Source organism: Furipterus horrens, unplaced genomic scaffold (assembly GCF_987537825.1).
Source record: "Furipterus horrens unplaced genomic scaffold, mFurHor1.1.pri manual_scaffold_10, whole genome shotgun sequence".
In the NCBI taxonomy this organism is placed as follows: Eukaryota; Metazoa; Chordata; class Mammalia; order Chiroptera; family Furipteridae; genus Furipterus; species Furipterus horrens.
Window position 1 is genome coordinate 13965648 of NW_028327180.1, and position 22311 is coordinate 13987958.

At 39.3% G+C, this 22311-nt stretch overlaps 1 protein-coding gene across 1 annotated transcript in view; it reads right to left on the bottom strand.

Moving 5' to 3' along the window:
- Positions 1 to 19302, bottom strand: part of OTUD4 (OTU deubiquitinase 4) — a 38589-nt gene extending 19287 nt beyond the window's left edge. The window contains exons 1-7 of the mRNA XM_090288426.1: positions 18630 to 19302; positions 13415 to 13498; positions 11011 to 11061; positions 5386 to 5432; positions 4625 to 4697; positions 2829 to 2910; positions 1167 to 1296 (exon numbers count right to left, since the gene is read on the bottom strand). Coding sequence (XP_090144552.1) covers positions 1167 to 1296; positions 2829 to 2910; positions 4625 to 4697; positions 5386 to 5432; positions 11011 to 11061; positions 13415 to 13498; positions 18630 to 18788 — 626 coding nt within the window. The 5' untranslated portion in view covers positions 18789 to 19302. The remainder of the gene's footprint in view (positions 1 to 1166; positions 1297 to 2828; positions 2911 to 4624; positions 4698 to 5385; positions 5433 to 11010; positions 11062 to 13414; positions 13499 to 18629) is intronic.
- Between the last annotated feature and the right edge of the window lie 3009 nt (positions 19303 to 22311).

Consider the following 22311-nt stretch of genomic DNA (forward strand, 5'->3'; position numbering starts at 1 on the left):
ACTAAAAGATTAGATATCTGAAGGCTTAATTTCATTTCTTTATCTGCTTTCACAGTACACAGCAGTATGTAAAATACTTTCCTACTTGAGATACAACAGCAATAATAGTTTTAGCTTCATGGAAATGGAATAGGAAAAGTTCATATAAAATATAAACTTAATATTGCTGATGAAAACTAATATATGTTGGACACTCTGTCTAGGAATTAGGCTATGCACTTTACCTGTTATCTCATTTAATTCTTATAAAGTCTGCCCTTTGAGGAAATACTAACATATACAAGATATACAACTGAGGCTTCTTAGTGGATTTAAGTAACTTGCCCAAATCTACTTAGTTGACAGGAAGGCAGGACTGAAACTAGGTTTTGATGTCTAGAGCCCAAACTCTTAACCACTCCCCTCTACGTCCTGTGTGGAAAAGAAAAACGAGCCTGAGACTTGAAGTTAAAAGGTGCTTATTCACAACCAGACAGACACATTATCCAGAGGCTGTTCACATACTACACTCCAACTTGAAATTTTTATTATCTGTTATAAAAAGAAAAAGAAGGTGGCTTTGTCTAAGAAAGAAAACAACAGCTCTGGCTGGTGTGGCTCAGTGGATTGAGCACCAGCCTGTGAATCAAAAGGGTTGCTGGTTCGATTCCCAGTCAGAGCACATGCCTAGCTTGTGGGCCAGGTCCCCAGTTGGGGGCGTGCAAGAAGCAACCACATATTGATGTTTCTCTCCCTCTCTTTCTCCCTCCCCTCTCTCTAAAAATAAAATAAATGAAATCTTTAAAAAAAGAAAAGAAAACAATAAGAAAGTCAAGGATATCAAATAGCCATTTTTTTTCAGCAGTGGGGTATGTAAACAATTGACAAGTTAACCTTAAAATTCTACAATACCACACATATAAATAGACCAAATCTATTCCACATATATACATCCAGATTACACAGAAATAATGTTTATTAACCAAAAACATAAGCTTTCAAAAGAAACAGATCTTTAATAGAGATTAGGTAAAGTTAGTGGCAGTGAAAAGAAACGCCTACTGCAGACTGCTGTATTAAGAATACCGTAACACTTCAGTGCCAGGCAACTACACGCAGAAACACTGACTGAACTATTTCTCTGTACGGCACTATACAGATATTTTAGGATTTAAAGTCATCCTTACCTGCAGTTGTCATCCTCAGAATCTGAGATTTCACTGTGCTCACCAGCCACCTCAGCAGCATCGAGTCCCATTAAGATTTTATTAACATCAGTTTTAAAGACCTTCTCATATAGCAATTCATAAAGGAGAGCTGGAATTAACAAGAAAAGAGATATTATGCAACATTAACTAATTTTATATTCTAACATAAAATTCAGTATCTATTGCTCAGGCTTATAAAACCCTAACTAGCCACCTGCAACATCTATCGTCAACAGAACAAATTAATCAGAAAGTTACCGAGAGAGCAACCAGAATTTGTGTGCGTAATTACTTTGAAAGCATTACATAACTGTCATTTTTTAAACTAACGATAACACCAAAAGGTATCACAACTGTGAAACAAGCACAATGATAAAAGCTAAATACACATAGTACACTCCACGCATTGTGTTAAGCCTTTACATTATCTTCATATTTAATCCCAGCACAGTGGTACAATTATTCAAATTGTACAGATGAGTAAACTGAGAACTACAGATGCCATACAACATGCCCGACCTTAAGAGACCTGGATGGAAAACACTAAGAAACATTAAGACTAGAGAAAAGAGAGTAACTTTCCATAAGGGACTAAAAAGAAACTGTGATGAAATGTACTCTCAGCAGCCAATAAAGAAGCATATTTAGGCAACTTTCTTGCTTTAAAAAAAAACCCCAAAACACAGAAATTTATATTACCAAATATTCAAAAACACCCACATGTGGAGTTTTGGACTCTCCTTTGGTTTCACTACAGTGATCCTTACGAAAACAAGAGCAGTTAAGAATTCATCAACAACGAGTTCCCAAAGAGATGACCTTCTCACACACCACCTGTCTTCCAACCCTGGTATCATCCAACCCAAAGGCACTGAGAAGTACAGGAAAGGAGGCTCCATGAGCCATCCTTCCCAAAGCTGACAGGTTCAGGTTTTGACAGTCCAGGATACAGACAGCTAGACTTTCATACCTCAAAACAGATTAATCAAATAATCTTTCCTGATCACTAGCTTAAGAATAAAGGAAAAGCTGTTACATGCCCAGCACTACTGCTTCGTATGGGTGCCTTGCACTTTGTCAGAATCGATGAAGGAAGGAACTAATAGAGTGGTAATTCTCAACTGGGAAGGGAAGGGGGTTTGTATCCTCCCAGGAAATATGTGGTGACATTTTTTGGTTGTCACACTGGGAGAGCAACCTACACAGCAGATGCTAAGGATACTACCAAACATCCTACAATGTACAGAACAGCCCCCACAACAAAGAATTATCTGGTCCAAAGTGTCAATAATGCCAAGATTCAGAAACCCTGCTCTAGAACTAAATGGTAATACAATCAAATGTTTGATTTGCTCATTTAGATTTTCAAGCTATACACTACCAGCTTTAAAAACACATACAAATCTTTGCTATTGAACTTAACTACTGCAGGGAAGAAATAGTTTGTATTTATACGTCAAGCTCTAACTCTTTTTTCCCCACTGAAACGAGTTTTTAACATAGTATTAATATTGTTGATAACCTAAGGTTCTTAGAAATGTTTTTTATACAACAAAACAGTATGTCTGCCCTGACTTAAGTGCATTAAGACTGTTATCTTAGGAATATAATTTCCTATAAAAACACAAGGGTGATACTTACACTGACACATAGCAGAGCTCTCTTTATATTTGATGGGATAGACAATATCATAATGGTTTCCATTAGAAAAACACAGTAATACCTGAAAGAGAAAAATAAGATACCTTTTAGCCCTTCATATATGACATTACATAGCAACGTATTATCTCCAATCTCTCTCAATTACCAGTAAATAATGCCCAAACAAAAGTGAGCATTTTAGAAGCAACCTAAAGCTCCAATGTAGTCAACTATGTTAAATCCATTATGCTGAAATGTTACAGAGCCATTAAATAAAAAAATTCTTAATGACTTGGGGAAATGCTTGTGGGATATCAAAAAACAAATACATTATATGAAAACATTATTTCAGCTACTTAAAAGAACGAGAGTTAAGAGACTGTAAGAAACTATTCCAGAACTTTATTAATGCTTACTTCTCAGAGGCAGAATCAAAAGTAAAAATTTTATGCTTCTTTAACATTAGTTTTAAGTATAGTTAACCCTTGAACAATGTGGAAGTTAGGGACAGCAATCCCTGAGCAGTCGAAAATCCAAAAATAACTTCTGAATCCCCTAAAACATCACTACAGTCCTCCCTAGGTATCTATGGGAGACTGGTTCCAGGACACACCCCCACACCAAAATCCAAAAACGGTCAAGTCTCTTAAATAAAATGGTGTGGAACAATGCACAGTTGCCCCTCCGCATTTGCGGATTCCCAACCTCCAACCTCCACTCAAAAATACTATTTTCAATCTGAGGTTGGTTGAATCTGCAAATGTGACACCTTAAGTCACAGAAAACAGATTGTGTGTTTAGTGAAAAAAAAATCCACGTATAAGTGGACCCAGGCAGTTCAAACTCATGTTGTTGTTCAAGGGTCAATTCTACTTCCCAAATAGTCAATTATGTACGCAAAGAAAAATGCATATTGATTTTATTTAGATTATGTCATATTCCAAAAAAAGGTACTAGAAAAGGCCAGATCCAGAGCCAAGCATCTTGGAAACCCCTAAGTCCCTATAAAGGTAGTGTTTCACTCAATCCTCCTCCTCCTTACCATCCTTAACATGGTGACAAGACACTTCAACTTGGCCTGGATGACTCCAACTAATTAAAACAAAGTTGTTGTTGTTTTTTAATGAAATCAGCAGGTTTTTTTTTTCCTTTCTAGACTACATAATTTTCAGTTGTTTCTGCTTTGAATAGATAATAACACCTTGGCCAGCAAATTATCTTTATAATGGGAAATATATCATGATTACAAGTATTTTTGGATGCAATGGCAGAATCTATTTTCACTATTCAATGTTTATATTTTTATAGATATTTTAAATTTTTATTTGATTTTCAGAGAGAGGAAAGGGAAGAGAGAGAGAGTCATGGACATCAATTTGTTGTTTCACTTACTGATGCATTCATTGGTTGATTCTTACATGTGCCCTGACCAGAGGGATAGAACCTGTAACCTTGGCATGACATTTTAACCAACTGAGCTACCCAGCCAGGCCTATTAAATGTTCATATTGACATAAAACAGTAACAGTCTAGTTAATTATATATACTAGTATCTCAATTATTTTTTCTCTAGTGAAATGTTATGATAGGGTTCAACACAATGATTTGTGGGGAAAAACAAAAACAAAATAATGTATCTCGATGATTAACAGGCAGTACATCTATCAGCTTAGTATCTAACCTTCATGTACAAATATTTCCAAAAATCACTTTCAAATTATAGCTTAAGAGATCGAGGTGGCAACTGAGTGGTTCTTTTACTTAGATCTTTAGAAACACTGTAAAAACATTCTTACCTTTTCAGGAAAATTATTTTCAGTTACTTGTGAAGGAGAAACATTTGGTTCCCGATAAATTACAAAATCTTTCCTGAAAATAACGTTTAGAAATTACTTCTGATGGAATGTATTCCATGAATAGATTTCTCACTCATTCATTCATTCATTCATTCATCAAGAGCCTCGTATATGCCAGGCAATAGTCTAGGCCCTGAAGCTACAGAAGTAAACAGAAGACAGTAATGGAATAACTAAGTTGTAGAATACCTATACAAAAGTATTTTTTCAAAAAAAATAATTTCAAATATAACTTGTGTTTGTGTGACATCAGGTAATTCTACAAGGAGACCTCAAAATCATAGAAATTGTGAAGAGGAAATTCATAAAAACATTTTGAAAAGAAAACATAAAGCATTTATTTGCTCCTCTACTAAGCAACAGTAGTAAAATTGCTAATACGGTGCTTTGCTCTCTTCTAGTGGCCATTCAATGCTACCAGCCTTGAGAAAGTAGGAAATCATTTCTCTGTAAGGTTAATAAATGATAGTTTATAGGCCTGGAAAATTTTCTGTACTCCTTTCCAAAAATATTCTGAGAATTAAAATTTCTAAACACTGACATATCTAAATGTCAAAATCTCATTCATGCAACAACAAAAACTTACAAAAGATGCTTCACAATCAAAACATAAAATTGCTATTATAACAACTTTAGTATAATATACTAATTTTCCACTAACTTTTTGTTTAATTATATAATTTTTTTATTACAGTGTTTACCTGTACATAAGAGAAAGGGCACTTATTTCCACCTGTCCAACCCATTCCTGTATGAAAAGAGGAAAAAAAGCACATAAGCGCCTCAGTGTCTCATACTTTTTACAATATACCTCTGAACCAGCTACTTCCAACCACTGGTGTGCCACCAGTTTTTAAAGCATGCAGTACCTTACAATTTGGTCACTGGCACTGACTTCTTTTCCCTTAGACTGTCAAATTAAAAAATGACAACAGCCACACAACAATAGCCATCTGGTGTGAATCAAAATTGTACTAATTTTTTTGTTAGACCTGCAAGAAATGTATTTTTGGTGTGCTGCAGAATTTCTGTAATTAGTTTGTGCGTGCCCTGAGATGAAAAAGGTATGTATCTTCATACATACCTTTATATAACATACGTAATGTGCCAGAAAGCTCATTATTGGTAGTATTATAAAAACATTTATATAAAACAGGCTATAACATAAACTAAAAAGCAGCCCAAGTCTCTGTTGCAAAAATCCTTAGTAACTGCATGGATTGTCCAGTCCTCCTTGTGTGGTAAGACCAAGGAGTGGTGGCTCTAAGCTGAGAACTTGAATGCAGGGGCTCTGTCCTCCAACCCAGCACCCAGGACACAGCCTGGCAGGCGCTCTGTGTCAGTAAATGAGATGCTGGACAGAGGCAGGATGCAGAAATCAGGACTTTTTTTAAAAAGCAGATCTTTTGTCTTCAGGGTGATTAAAGGTACAAAGAGAGCAGTTTCCCGGCAATCATTTTTAAATGATGTAAAGTTCTACAATACAACCCTAAAGGAGTCTTTAAGCCTTTTAGAAGGAAATAGCCAGTATACATAAAAATTTTTAAGTATAGCCTCTTTTTAGTATATACTCTTTGACAAAGCAATTCAACTTCTATAAATCTATCCTACAGAAATGTTTCATGTGTCCACAAACATATAAACAAGGATGTTCACTGTAGCTATTTGTAATAGTTATAAAAAAATTTCTGTTAAAGCCTTAAGATCCCAATAATAGATAAGGAATAATTAAATAACATAAATTTCATCCACTCTGTATGGAACATGCAATCATTAAAAAGAATGAAGTACACCCATATGAACTGATTTGGACAAAAATCAGACTAGTATAAAAAGTAAGTCATAGTAAAATAATCCCATTGTATAAAACAAACAAAAGATATGTGTAATACATATGTGTACGTTCCTAGAAAGACTGGAAAAATACATCCTAAAGTGACAGTGGAGACAGGGAATTGAAAATAAGAGAAAATGAAGAATTTTTCACTCTTCATTCTATAGTAAATCTTTTATCATAAGAATATATTCTATACTTGTGAAATTAGTAAAGACTGAATACCAACAGTCACTAAAAATAATGAGCTATGGTAAATGAATGCTGCCACTTTTTTTTTTTTTTAAAGAAATTTGAGATAAGATAAGTATGTTAAACAATGATCTCAGACAGGATAATCTTTCCCCCAGAGACTTTTCATTTTAAGTTTTTTTAAGTTGGCTCTGATTTTCAAAATTAAATGGGTGCCACATATTAAAATAGATTTCTTAAAATAGGCCTCTGCCTCACAATCATGGCTTCTCATAAATGCTACAAGCGACTCCCCCCTTTTGTAAACGAACTCCCTCACTGAAATCAGTCTGCTTAAATCACAAACACGAGCTTATGCAAACTGTGTTACATCACTTTAAAAAATAGAAAAGCATTCTACTAGTGCCAACAAAAATACTACCTCTCAAATAATGTACCATTTTATAAGTACGAAATCTTCAGAACAAATTCTGCTGTAGTCTGGTTAAGTTAATAATGGCTATCACAATAACTTCTTGTCTTCTCTAACCAAAGTCAACTTTAATTTTTTTTTAATTATATTCTATTATCTTCCACCTTAAGGCTATAATTTTATTTACTCAGCACTTTTAAGGATGTTTGATATACATATTTATTATAGGTAAGAGTAAAGCATTTCTGCAAAATAGGTTCTAATTAATGAACTATATCAAAAATGCATACTTAAATGTTCTTAGTCATCAAAGGCAAATTTCTGTTCCTCAAAAGAAAACGAGACAAGATACAAACTGGAAGAAAATATTTACAAAATATATATTCAATACTGAACTTATATCTAGTATAACAAACCCTTATAATTCAATAAAACATAATAAAAAGTGAGCAAAATCTATGAACAGACATTTTACCAATGAAGATACATGGATGGGAAATAAGCACATGAGAAGGAGCTCAACATTACCAGAAAGACGCAAACTAAAATCGCTGAGCTTGCATTGCACAACCACTAACACTTACGCTACAATTTAAAAGGCTGATGATACTTGGTGTTGCTGAAGATGTAGAACAACTGGAATTCTTATATATTGAGAATTATATAATGAAAAAGAAAAATGATATAGCCACTTCAGAAAAGTTTGGCAGTTTCTCATTTAATTAAATATACAATGATGATATGGCCCACCAATTCCGTGCTAGAGAAAAAATCACGTCCACATAAAGACTGACGAGTAAATGTTCTTAGCAGCTTTAATCATAACCACCCCAAACTGGAGAGAATCCAAATAGCCGTCAACTGGTAAATGGATCAACAAATTGTGGTACATCAATATAATGAAAGAGCACTCAGTAATGAAAAGGAACAAACTGTTGTGAATACATACTAATACACACAGCAACATGGATGAATCTCTAAGTAGTCCCTTTATGCTGGGTGAAAGAAGCCAGACATACAAGACTACAAACTATATCATTCCATTTCTAAGAGTCTAGTAAAGATGAAACTTAGAAATCAGGTCAGTGGTTGTAGAAGAAAATTGCATGCAAAAGAGCATGGAGAACTTTTTGAAGTGATGGAAATGTTTGTGCTGGTGGTTACACAATGCATACATTTGTCAAAGCTCATCAAATTATACATTTAAAACTAGTGAATTTCATTGTATGCCAATTTTACCTCATTAAAGCTGACAAAAAAATTATATTGTTCCAAAAAGTCTGAGAAATTTTCAAAGTGCCCCACTGGTATTTTAAGTAAATGGATAACGATGCTCTCTGTGAGAACTGGATGAAGAGGCAATGGAGTTCATCCACCAACCATACTTTCTTCATTTCATACATCCCATATGTTGAGGAGAAAGAAACGAATGAGGACATAAATATGTGGTGTTAATAACAAAGAACAAACAACTATTCAGAAGGCATCTAAAGCATCTGGAGAAGTGTGATCAGACTGGGTGGGGGGTGTCATAAGAATTAAAAATCTGGCCATCCAGAACCTGCCCTGTGCTCACGACCACAGCAACTGGCCCTCCTTCCTCTCCCAGACCCCCCATCAGCCTCAGCTCCATTCATGCCACCTCATTTCCTCCCTCCCCTTCTCTCCACCCCCAGTAGGTCTATCCCTCTCAGCCTGCGCAGCTCAACAGCCTGAACCGCTGGACGAGGGCTGCAGTAAAACACCACGGCGAGATTTTTTTCTGAATGAAGAAAATAAGTCTTTGTCATGCCCTTTATTTTCTATAAAGGGAGTACAAATCACCAGTACTACATATATGACTTGCTTACAAACTCTTATTTAGGTTACAGTTGTCTTAAATCAAGTGAAAGAATCTTGATGTCTGTTCCCATGTCCTTGCTCCATGGTTTCTGGCATGCAAGGTCATGGCAGGCACTAAAATATGATTGTGTGGTTTGTATTTCTACGAATCTGACTGCAATATCTACCAAAAGGGCATATCAACTGAAAAAGAAAATCACCAGTAATATTACTACCTAGAGACATCTTGGTGCTTATCTTTCCTATCTATTATATATACTACAATATGGATTTAACACTTATTCAGTACAAGCAAACTGATCATCAACTAGGCATCCCAAATTGAAATGTAGTAAGACAGGAATTCCAAAAGCAATAAAATATGCAATTCTTTCCTTCAATGAGGCTTATCAACTTGGAGAAAAAATATAAAATTCAGGAAATGAATTTGTGATCATGGTATACAAACAAGCAAAACTCAGTATTGAAATCACTAAAATAAAAATGTGGTCTGGAGTGTACTTAGAGAAAAAGCCTTGAGAATCCTCTCCCAAACTGAATATTACACTTATTCCTTATTCCTTTTATAACATAGTGGGCGCATTTTTCCATGTATTAAAATAATTTTTTTTAAACCACTGCAACTGGTGTTCTTGCCTCTGATCACGTCTGTCTCCAAACCACTTTTACACCAAATTAGCTTCATCCACCTATTCAGTCAACAAAAATGTCAGGCACTGTTGTTTCATAGCAGTGAACAAAACGTACTCACTTTCTGCCTCAAAAAAGCTTGAAAGGCTTCCCATTGCCAGAGTCCCAGGCCTCAGGCACAGCCTTCAGTTCAGATCAGGAATGGAGCGCAGGGAACCTGCATTTTCACAACTACCTCCAGTGCTTCTGATGCAGATGGCAGGTAGCTCACCCTGAGATACGCTAGTCTAAGGAGTAAACTCCAAACTGGGGGGCCCAGCCCTGGAGGCTCCTCAGGGACCTGGCCCACAGCCCGCCCACTGACCGATTTCACACTGACTCCTACTTTCACAGATGGGCTCCATCGTTCTCCAAAACTGGACTGCTTTCTGACTCTGCCTTACTCACCATTTTCACCACCTGGAAATGCCCTTCACTCCTGACATTTCTCATTCGGAATCTATTCTGACCTCAAATGCCAACTCACTCCCCAGCTCTTGCTTTGCAGCCTAAGCAGGAGAAACAAAACTCTGAATGCCTATAGCTTCATACCTAACACTTCTTATGACACATGTATTCAACACTTCCCACCTGTATTAGATATTCTTCCCCACAAGAAAACACCTGCAAACTGCATCCAAATCCCAGTTACCTCTGCATCCCCCAGGTGACTGCAGTTCTTGGCCCACAACAAGCACTGAAATTAGTGTTAGAAATCAAATTGAGATAGCAGTCATGGATCAAACACCCTGATCTTGTGTTATTCCCCTCCTGACCTGACTCTTCTTAGCTTCTTCCTTTGCTAATGTCATTTTAAACTTAATGGCAATTCCCTTTGCAGATGACAGAACATTCTCCGTGGTGTTCCATATTTGGGTTTTTACAGGGAGTGTTTGAAGCAGGAAAAACACTTTTAACTTCAATGATTGAGACAGTGTGGCAGTGGGACATGGTGGGGAAGTGCTAGCCTTTTACTCCGACTGTCTCTTCCCTCTCAAGCTAATCACAGAAAACGGAACCTCCATAAGAGACCCCATCGCCTCAGGTACGAAGAAGGCAATAAATCCTGCCCTGTGCAGCAAGCCCCATACTCCTACCAACACGGAATCCTGAAACTCATCTCCAGTGTTATCTTAGCTCTTTTATGCTCCATTAACATGCCATTACAACAAAGATAACGATACCAGAACCCTGTCTTTAGGGCTCATCCACCCAATGCATAGTCCAAAGCTCCAACTGTCTTATAATTAAATGCTGCATAAAATGTGCACCGAAGAAATGTTTATAAGGAAACAGGGTAACTCACTGTAACCCTTTCATACACTGTAATATTAATCTTATATATAAAAAACAGATTTATAAAAGAGTAATGCATACCTGTGGATTTTCCAAACGTTTTAAATACTCTTCATATGACCCTTCTATAAACTGAAAAGAAAAGAAAAAAATCTATTAGGAACACATCAAAACAACAGTTAACCTCTCCACTGTGAATCACTTAAGTTCTTACACAAACCTTGGCTACAGCAGTACTATAAAAAATATATACATATATAATCTATGAAAGACATACAAATCATTAAGTACCATAAACATACAGAAAGATTTAAGGAAGTAAATACAGTCAGGAGAGGTTTCCTGGACAGGATGTGGACGGACGCAGGTCAGTAGGGCCCATGGAAACATGAGAACACTGAGCTGGGCAGACAGGCATGACCTGGTCAGCAGAAACAGAGCAACTTCATGGAGACAACAGACTGAGTGAGAACTCAGGCTGGACCCATTTACAGGGAGCCCTGACCACAGGCAGGACTTCCAGAAGAGGAAGAGAAGGCAACTTAACGTCACTGAAGGTGACAATATGCACAGAGAAATCACATGATAAAAGTAGCACTTGGAGGTTAATGTGCTCATCACCGATGTGTAGAAGAGCATAAATGAAGGCAGATACATTAGCTAAGAAATACTAGTTTACCAATACAGATGTGAATATCCACTGTTCTTTAAGTCAGTTATACTAAAAAGAGATGAAAATAATGCTAAAGATATTTTGAAGAATCAACAAGATTTTAATACAGCTTGCTTCGCTATCACCTTAACATAAAAGTAAAGTTTGTTCAAGCTATGTGATAGCATTTATTCGTTTTTCTAATAATGATTAATTTAATTGAGAAAGCTCTAAAACAACATGTGAAACCCCAAATTTGGTTTTATTTAAATTACAGTCCCAATCAATTTAGCAAAGTAATACACTTAAAAATTAATTAAAGTACTCTCCCCAGTCTATAAAAATCTTTTAAAATCCTTGGGATTTTTTTAAGATTGATATTCTTATACAGATCGTATACTGTTAAATTTCCAAAACATGTCTTAAGTTTCAACACACACTTGTAATAAAATAGCCACATATTTTAAATATCCCACCAATCAAAGGCTACAATTCTATATTAGGTGATTATTTATGGACTAAAAAAAAAAAAAAAAAAACCCACAGAACCATTTAAAGTTGGAAGAGACCCAAGCAGCGTTCTGCAAACCTGTATTCAATATAGGCTCTTCTTTCTATCCACCTAGGCCCTGACTGAACATTCTCAGTCACAAGGAACAGCCCCTCTTCCCATGACAGCCTTTTCCAATTCTGGCCATAACAATTCAAGGTACTTATTATAAAGTGAAACTTACCCTTTTTAAAATTTCAACCTGATCATACCTCATAAGATTGCAAGGGTTAAATAAATATTTGTAAAGCATTTAGAATAATGCCAAGCACATAGTAAGTTCTCAACCAGTGTTAGCAATTTCCATTATTATCAATGGAGTTTTACCCTCTGGGGCCAATAATAATGATTAACTCATTTGTTATTTCTCCGTTCACCCTCATCTTCTCCACCACAGCCTAATACTCTATTTAGCCTCCTCATTATCAGCTTTCTTTTTATAAGACATGCTTTCAGACGTCCTGATCAAGCAGATAACTCTCCTTGCAGAAATATATTACTATCCATCTTGTAACACAGCACCCAGGAAAACATCGCTGGTAATAGGAACACCAACCCAAGAGCACATCCAAACTAAGAACCATTTACCTATTAAGTCTTAGAATTGAATTATCTGCAAAATTTCAATGTTCCTTTGGCAGTCAACAGAGGAAAACAGCACTGAAAGCTGTCAGGGGACATAATTCTATGTAAACCTTTTAAGGCTTTCAATGTAAAATGAAAACAGATCACTGTTATATTTCACAGCCTCCTACATACTACTGAGAAAAGTCCAGCAGGGTGTTCTACAACATTAACTGTTAATCATTAGTTACATAATTACAGTGTTCTGATATATGATGAGCCGTGAAAATTAAAAATCTATAGACACCTTCTGATAAAAGGGTCAGTATGATTTTTTTTTTTTTAATTCACAGGGTGTTACACATCACAGATAACTCAATTAATCACAATGCCCAATTCCCAATGTCAGACAAAGACATGCAAGGATCTCACTATGCAAGGATCCCGCCTGAGTCACCTCCCTGTCCTCCACAGCTCAGTGTCTTATCTGTCCTAGAAGTTTTCTAAATGGCTGAGTAAATGAAAACCACGAAATGGTGTAAAAACTATCACATGAATGTAATTGAATTTAAATTCAACAACGCAATTCTATTTTTATAAGGGGGATTTTCATAACCTGCATTATGAGCTATCCTGTAAAATTCCCACCAGACCCCTTCTAAAGGGTGAACTGTAAATGCATGTCAAGACACCGTTACAAGTTTAAAGTTACACCTTACCGCTTCGAACTTTTCTCTGTTTTCTCGGAGATAGTGAATGCAGGCCATCCTGACTTCAACGTGGCGAGACTGAGAGTGCAACACCTGAACAAAAAAGGCAACACCCCGTTAAGCATCTTGTTAGAAGGGGATTTTACCTAGTGTCTTCTTTCACACCCGAAATAACCTCACAACCAACAGACATATCATTTGTCTTTCTATAATTTCTAGATCTTTATTCATTCCCACCTCTTCCTCTAACCACGAGGACGACATGACACAAACAGCAGCAATTCCTAAGCCAGCTGTCATTCTATAAAGAGCTTATTACCATTTCTTCTTTAGGTCACTGAACTCACACCTCTATAAATTTAAGACACTTTCCTCTCTTGGACAGCCCTTTACTGTAATTTTTCTCTTCACAAAACAATAATAGAATCCCCGCTACGCAGTGCTTAGCTTCATCCTATGCATTTTAAATTATTTGCCTGGTGTAGAAATTTAAGTCCACAATGGTTTCAGAAAAATTAAGACACTCTTTCTTGAATCCTTAGTTGGTGGGCTTCCATGACTCTGGAAAGAACATCCAAGTGTACGCCAGACACAACACGTGGCTGTGGGCCATCATCCCAGCAGTCTGGAAATGTGCTCTCACACCCAAAATCATAAATAAGCCATGCTACGATGATGAACCATATCCTCTCGCTTTGTAGCCGTTGTGCTCTTCGGGTTAAACAACTAATTCAAGAAAGGATAACTTTACTGGCCTTGGGTCTCTTACTAAAATTCCAAAGCTTTGATTTCAAACAAGCTCTCATCAAATGCTTAGGAACCCTCTGGCTAGCCTCTAAAACTTGAACTTCAACACTTAATAGGAGATTAAAATTATTTTCTATTGCTAAGTGTCTCAAATGAAGGTGTTCCTAGTGCCCTAAAGGGTCAAAGTGCGGGGCGGGGGGGAAGACACTGATATTTTAAAATAACCACATCTCAAACTACTATGAAAAGCCACTTCAAAATTTATATTATAAAGTAATTTTAGGAGTTACAACAACAATATATCTAATGAGGGACTGATACACAAAATATGTAAGAAACTCAAAACTTAATAAAAAAATAAATCCAATCGGAAATTGGGCAGATAACATTAAAAGGTAATTATTTCTCCAAAGACGACATACAAATATGGCCAACAGACATCAAAAAATGCTCAACATCACTAATCACCAGGGAAATGCAAATCAAAACCACAATGACATACCACCTTACACTAGTCAGAATGACTAGTATCAAAAAGTCAACAAACAGCCCTGACCAGCGTCATTCAGTTGGTTGGGCGTCATCCCACAAAGCAAAAGGTTGCCGGGTTCGATTCCCAGTCAGGGCACATGCCTGGGTTGTGGGTTTGGTCCCAATAAGGGACCAAATCAATCTCTCAGATCAATTTGCTCTCCCTCTCCTTCTCCCTCCGTTCCCCTCTCTCTAAAATCAATATGCATATCCTCAGGTGAGGATTAAAAAAAAAAAATGAAAAACAGTTGAAGAGGATGTGGAGAAAAGGGAACCATAGTGCACTGCTGGTGGGAATGTAGATTGGTGTAGTCACTCTGGAAAACAGTTAAGGAGACGCCTCAAAAACTAAAAATAGAACTACCATACAACTCAGAAATTCCACTTCTGGGTATTTATCCAAAGAAAACAAAAACACTAATTCAAGAAGATATATATACCCCATGTTCACTGTAGTATTATTAACAATAGCCAAGACAGAGAAGCAACCTAGGTGTCCATAGATAAATGGAATAAAGACGATGTCGTGTGTGCATGCAATGACTTATGCAGCAATAAAAAAGAATGAAATCTTGCCATACACGGCAACACGAATGGGCCTATAAAGTATTACGCTAAGTAAAATAAGGCAAATACCGTAGTTTCACTTACATATGGAATTTTTTAAAAACCGAACAAACAAAACAAAACACACTCACAGAAACAAGACCAAAGGGATGGTTACCAGAGGGAGGGAGACGGGGGACTGGGTGAAAGGGTGAAGGGGTAGAGTCAATAATACTGCGGTAAGTTCACATGGTGACAGATGACGAAGGTAAAAAAAATGTTGAATTACTATCTTGTATACCTGAAACTAATATAATTCACATAATACTGTAAACCAACTATAGGTTAAAAAGTTACCGCTCCAAGCGAGGGCTTCTCTCTCATGTACACGGTGGGCAGGAAAAGAGAGGCTCCAGCTGCACATCGGACAGGCCTCTTTGGCAACAGCCAAGGCCCATTCAGACCCAGAGAACCAGAGGCACAACCACCTGGGCAGCTAGTAAGTCCCTTTACGTTGAAATAGACTGAAGCTGCACGGTCTGAGGTTGGCCATGAGTCTGTTTTCAGTACACCGGCAGATTTTCACCTTAACCGAGTATATAACTATTAAAGAGCATCCTTACATACTGTAAGCTTCCAGCACTGGAAGAACTGTCCATATATAAAAATAACCACGACACAGCTTGTTTGCCAACTGAACAAATGACAGTTAATGACACTTCACAGAAGCTATGTTATCGTTAGTTTGAGTAAACTGAAGTGTCACTTGATAGGGCTTTCCAACAGTTAGCAAAGTGAAGCTAGTCTTCATGGGATTCACCTAGCAACAGGTGGCAGAAATAAGAGAATAAAGTTTATTTTCCCTCAAAAACAATGGCAGGCATACTGTCTTTTCTCCTTTTAACAAAGATTTTATTAGCACCTAAAATCTGAACCTGTTACTCAGAAGCAAAACTCTCAGCACCTTCCATCAGGTGCTGGGTGCCGGTGCTTTCCAAAGCCAAGTGCTGTAAGAGAAGCAAGGTTACATGACAACTGTTTAGATAGAAGTATAATACTGTACAAGTTCAAGGACACGCAGGAAGAATTCAAATGACAAATACCTTTGCAAATCATGATGTACATGAAAATAAGCTAGAGCTAGAAAACCTTCCCATCTTTAGTTGGGACGAGACGGCGACCCACCCAGGAGAGGCTGGGACACGCAGCTTTAGCACGTCCTCTAAGGGCGCCCTATTTTTAGCGTGGTGGCCACGGGCTGATTCAGGTCAGGCCTCCTGCAGGCCCGAGCCCAGAAGTGTAAAACGGGCAGGCCTATCTGAATCAGGTAATTTGGAGGGAAAAACTATTCCTAATTCAAGTTTCTACCCGACTCCCTTCAAAGACTGTCATTTAGATTCGTTACTCTGACTCCTTCTTAGAAACAATAAATTATGTTGATATTACTGGAGAAAATGTTGGCAAAAAATTAAAATTCCTTGTACATATTTTTAAAGGGCAGCCTGAGGTTGGTGTTACTTCCCTTGTCCCTACCCCCACACACATACTTCGCCTTTGGCCATGAAGGCTGCATGCTCGGCCCATGTCTACGGAAGAACTGAACTTTCCCAAAAGTTCATGGTATTAAGCTTCCTAAGCTCAGTATACTAAAAATCAAGTCACATAAATGAAAGGGATACTCCCTTTTGCCTCACCTAACACATTTTATTGTATCTCGTTGTAATGGTATTTACCTGCCGGTTAGCAATGAATTCTTAGTACAACTAGTTCTTGCCCCTTTCTACTTCAATAACAAAGAGGCTTCTGTACAATCAAGTTCACCAATTATCTATGGCATGGAATACTGAAATGAAACACACCTTTCTGCTTCAAAATAAACCAAGATCTGGACAATCAACTCCAAATAAGCACTATACTTCCCTTATTTCTATTGGTTTCTATACCTTCTTCCTTACCAAATTCTCGCTAGAGCTAAGTCTATATAATTCCCTTCCACCTCTTCCCCCAGCTTCTGGAGGTGCTGAGGCGTTTGGGGAGGTGGAGGCGGAGGCAGAGGAAGCAGGGCAGATGGAGATGTGGAAAATTCACAAATGGGGCAGACTGCTGACCTACTAACAGTCAGGACTGGGGTGGGTGTGTGTGAACACCTCCCACAGCAACACTGGAACATCATCCTAAATTTCTTAAAATGAACTGGAAAAAGACCGGACTTGATTTGAGAAGCTTTAAGAACAATGTTTGAATGGCAGGGCCTGCAACATAATGCAAAAAGGTGTGTACCAGTTCAATCAATTTCTTGACTTAAATAAAGATTTCATGCTACTGATGTGAAAAAGAGGGCCTTTGGAAAATAAATAGCTGGTCTATGACACTGAAAAAAAAAAAAAAGAGGACAGATGTCTACAGATGTTAAGTAAAACATTTATTGACAAACAGAAATTCTGAAAGCTACTCAGCATTCAAAAAGGTGAGAAAAGCAGAAGCATAAAAACTCCAAGGAGGGGAGGAGCAAAATACAAAAAGGTATGACACACACACCTGGGCAGTGATGTGAAGCTTTTACCCCTTTTGCAGCTATTTTCAATACAGGATAGATTGTGGTGGCTGCATACCTACCAACTACACAGGGTTATATAACACGGAATATGCTCTCTTACTCAAAAATAAAAAATAAAAACAAGCTATCTAAGCAACTGTGTTAAAATGTGATATTGACCATTAACGGGAAAATTCGGTCACGAAGGACGTAAGGAAACCCCAGTTATATCCTTCCAACACCAAGGCTTTTTTGTAATTAAATTATTTTTAGTATAACTACACTGCCTCAGGAAACAAAATAAAGTGTGTAATCTACTCTAAGGCTTTTTTTTTAAATATTCTATATTTGTAGAAGGTTGGCTGCACTTCTTCCCCCTCTTGATTCAGGTGGACAGCGGCGGACGTAACTCCCCGACATTCCAAAGTCCAGTCGCAGAAAAAATGTTCTACAAGTCCTGTCTGGCGCACCACCTCCTTCCAGTAAACACCTGGTTTACTGGTGTGAACGCCGTGCTTATAAAACGCAGAGAAGGTGAACGCGGAACAGAACGGAAAAATGTCATTCGCCAAGTCCCCGGCCATCAATCACCCTGCATATTCTCTGCAGGCCTCACAGGTTGTCCTCAACTCAATACCTCTTCACCAGAAAGGACGACACCCAGTTCATTTTCGGGTTTTTAAGTTTCGATTTACAGCTTCCAGACCCAGGGCAGCGTCCCATTCCGGCGTTACAATGGGCGGCTGTGACGACAGCGGGGCCACGCGCAGCCCCGGACGCGGGCTGCCCGGGCAGCTGCCGGCCACCGCTCTCCCACCCGGCCCCACCGCCCAGGCCCCCATCCGCCGTCCCCCGTCCCATTACCTGCTCCGCCACCGCCCGGAACAGGCACGACCCGTCCTTGGCGACCAATTTCCGATACAAGCCCAGTTTCCGCAGATAAGCGTCCATGGGCGTCGCGTCCTCGCGGGGCCGTGCGCCGCCCCGGTCCCCGCCGTCGGGGGCGCCGACGGCCGCCTCCATGTTGCCGGTCCCGCTGCAGGCCAGGCGCGGCGCGGGCTAGCCCCACATGGCCGCGCCTCCGGCTACTCTGCGCCCCGGCCTAGGGCGGGCGGCGGTTCTGACTCGGGCTCCGCGGGCTGCAGGCGGCGACGGCGGCCCGAGACAGCGGTCCGCGCTCTCCGCGCGCATAGGGGAGCCCTGCCTAATGCATGGCTGTGAGCACGCGGCCGCTTTCCGAGGGACCGCGCGCCGGGGGCACGGGGTGGCGAATAAAAACCCGAGAGTGAAAAGTCACTTCCCGGGGACCTCGCTGCCCTGCTCAGCACCCGGACCGGGGGTCGCCTTCTCCGCAAGTTTCCTCGTCCCGACTGCGGTGAAGAGAGGAAACCCCGCCCCCCGCGCGCGAGGCCGGCTCAGGTGAGGCGAGGCCTGCGCGTCCAGCACTCCCCACACCAGGAGCCAAGGAAGCCAAAAAGAGAAAGACGCGGCCTTTCGCCTCCCCACCTCGTAGGAGGGTACCAGAGGGGCGGGGAGCGGGTGGGGGCGCCCGGCGGAGGGCAGCACCCACGGCCCAGAATTTGTTTTCGCTTTCGGCCCGAGAGCGGAGAGGATGCTGGGAGGTGTAGTTTTGGCAGCGGCAGGAAGTCGGCTGGTGACGGGCTGGAACGCGCGGCCGGCCTACCCGGGGCAGGCGCCCGGGAGACAAGCGGACTACAAATCCCTACAGCGCGGGCGGCGCCGGAGCCGGCTTCGCGCTTCTTCGGCCCCGCGTCAGTGAACAGGCCGAGGGTCTCCGTGAGCCAAGCGCGCCGACTCCCTGCGCGCGCCGGGCCGCCTACTACGCCGCGGGAGCGCGGGAAGTGCGCGCGCCCTCCGTGCGTGGAGTTGCCAGGGACACGGCGGCGCTGGGTCGACCCTTTGTGTATTCGCGAACAGAGGACGCACCTGTCTGCTCCCCTCCCCCCGGCCCACCCCACCTCCTGCCTCTCTTTTCTCCTGGCGTTTCCATGGAGGTGGCTTTAACGGCTTAAGCAGAAAATAGAGCTAATTGGCGAAGGCTGCTGGAACGGGCGCGGTGCTGGACGACACAGTGTCCATAAATCAGCCGTGAATCGCTGATTCCTATTAGAAGTACAGCTCACGCACCGCGGCAGGATGATGCCTGTGCCACAGACATTTTTGTCACCCTGCCAGTATAGCTGTGCAGACCAGCACAAAGAGACGTCACTGGTCAGAAAATGTTAGATTTTTTTTTTTTTCCTTAAAAAATTCATCTTGTAGTTGCTGGATAATGTGCTGGACTTGCCATGGCTTCCAGCAGTGCTTGAGGCTTCCCACTCAAGGTCCCCCCCTCTGAAATTAAAGGATGTGTTGAGAACCCAACATGTTTTTGTGACTCCAGACTTTTATATTGCTAAAATTCAACAGCAGCCCATGATGTCCTGATTATTTAAATGCATGGCCAGTCGTCAAATTTACTCCAGTCTTGAAGCTAAAGTGGAGTTGGGGAGAAGGAAAAGGTGGGGTGTTACTATGGGGTTTCGACGTGTCGTCAAAGAAACTTGAACAGGGTCAAGGCAGGCCCGAGAGTGAGAGGCCCACGCTAATTACTGAAAACTCTAGAAATTAGTGTTGAGTACTGTCAGTGTGAGCAATTGGTGACATGTGTATTCACCTTGGAGCTTCTTGATTTTCTCTCAATGTTTAAAGATCCGATTTTCAATTGCACTGTTTTTAGAGAATGCAAAAGTTATTGTGACCTAAATAGACGTTCTTGTCTCGATATGAAATTTTGTACATGTTGTAGAGAAATAAACATTATGGAATGATGTATGAAAACCTATTTCAGGTCAAAGCAGTTGCTTTCCTTCAAAAATATTTACGTTGTATATACTTCTCATTCCACTCAAAAGAATTACAACAGGGCTTGCCTTTTGTTTTGTTTTTAAGTGTGGCTTACTTTTTAAACCCCCAGAAGAATTCAAAGTAAACTAATGCCTGAACTATAGAGCTTTAATGTTTAATTCCTCAAATGAATAGGCCCCGTTGTATTTGTTTTATAAGCAAGACTTTCTGATACAAGAAAACCATACCTTTCCTAACATTTTAATATTTCTTCAATAAGAATTTCTGAAGCTAATGTCATTCAGTGTGTATTTGTGGGAAATATATTGTATATATCATGTAAAGATTTCATTGCTGAATATCTTGAGGATATATTAGAAACATTTCCAGGGACTTCACATTTGAAAATGTATGAACCCTTGTCTTGTAATTAAAAAGTTCATGATAACATTGCTTTAATTTTTTTAAAGTCATTCAAATAAAAAGTTTACTTTTATATGCACAATAAAATGAAGTTATTAGCCATCCAAACTTCATTTTGGATGGCTAATAATGTTTCGAGCATATTTCTATTTTAAGGCTTATCTATATTTTAATCTTATTTCAATATGCTTCCATATTTTTTAATAAAGTATTATCACCATCTGCTGAAGCCCCCAAATTCCATTAAATATTTTGACAAGAAAATGAAACCAAGTATATCCTTAACTCTACAATGCCTTATTTTCCATTGCAAAAATTTAATTCACTGGCAATAGTATAATAAAAGTAAGCATGGACATAACTGTTCCAATAAGTATTCTAGTACAGAACCTGACATTAGAGTCCACTTTTAATATTTTTAAATTAATTGTTAAATACTAAGAAAATAGAGGCCTTTATCAGAATTCATAAAAATTCTATGTTATCTTGAAAAAAGGTGGTTTGCCATTAGAAAACTAACACATTTCCATTTTTTTCTACACTTGATGTCTTGGCAAAATCACTTACTGTCCTCGCTCTGCTGAATGAGTGCAGAACAGCCTCACTCTAAACTGACTGCTTCTGTTTCCAAAATTAGAAGTAAAACACCTGTTGTATCTGACCCTGGGCCTGTTTAAGGAAATCCTTTAGGTATTTTGAGACCTAATCCAAGACAGACCCTCTGTGTGCCAAATCTCCAAATATAGCTTGCTATTCAGGCAACCTTAAAGGCTCCTATACCTTTAACCTGGACCAAAACTTATAGAAACTCACTGGCTTTCAAAGGATCTTTACTTGTTAGCATTAACTTCTGAAACTTTTCAGGAAACCACATCTGAAGTGAAAATGTTCACTTTGAAGAAGCCATTTCTGACCAGCGAAAGTGAAGAACTCTTTAAACAGAGAAATTGTAATCAAATAAAACCAAAAAGATTCAATGCTCCTGGAAAACCTAACGAAATTAATTAAATTCATCTTATGTGAATGGGTCAACTAACTATTTTCCCCCTTGCACACAATACCTCAAGTCTGTTTGCTCTCACAAACTTTAGAGCTAATAATTATACTGGAAGGAATTTTTTGTTTAAAAAAAAATGGGTTCCACCCCCTACCCACCCACTTAAAAGTTTCGATACTGTGGTAACCAACCTCCTAGCGTTCACACTCGTGTATAACTGCCCCCACCTGGGTTGGTCTGCATGATCAGTAGAATGCAGTAGGGCAACAGTGATGGTCT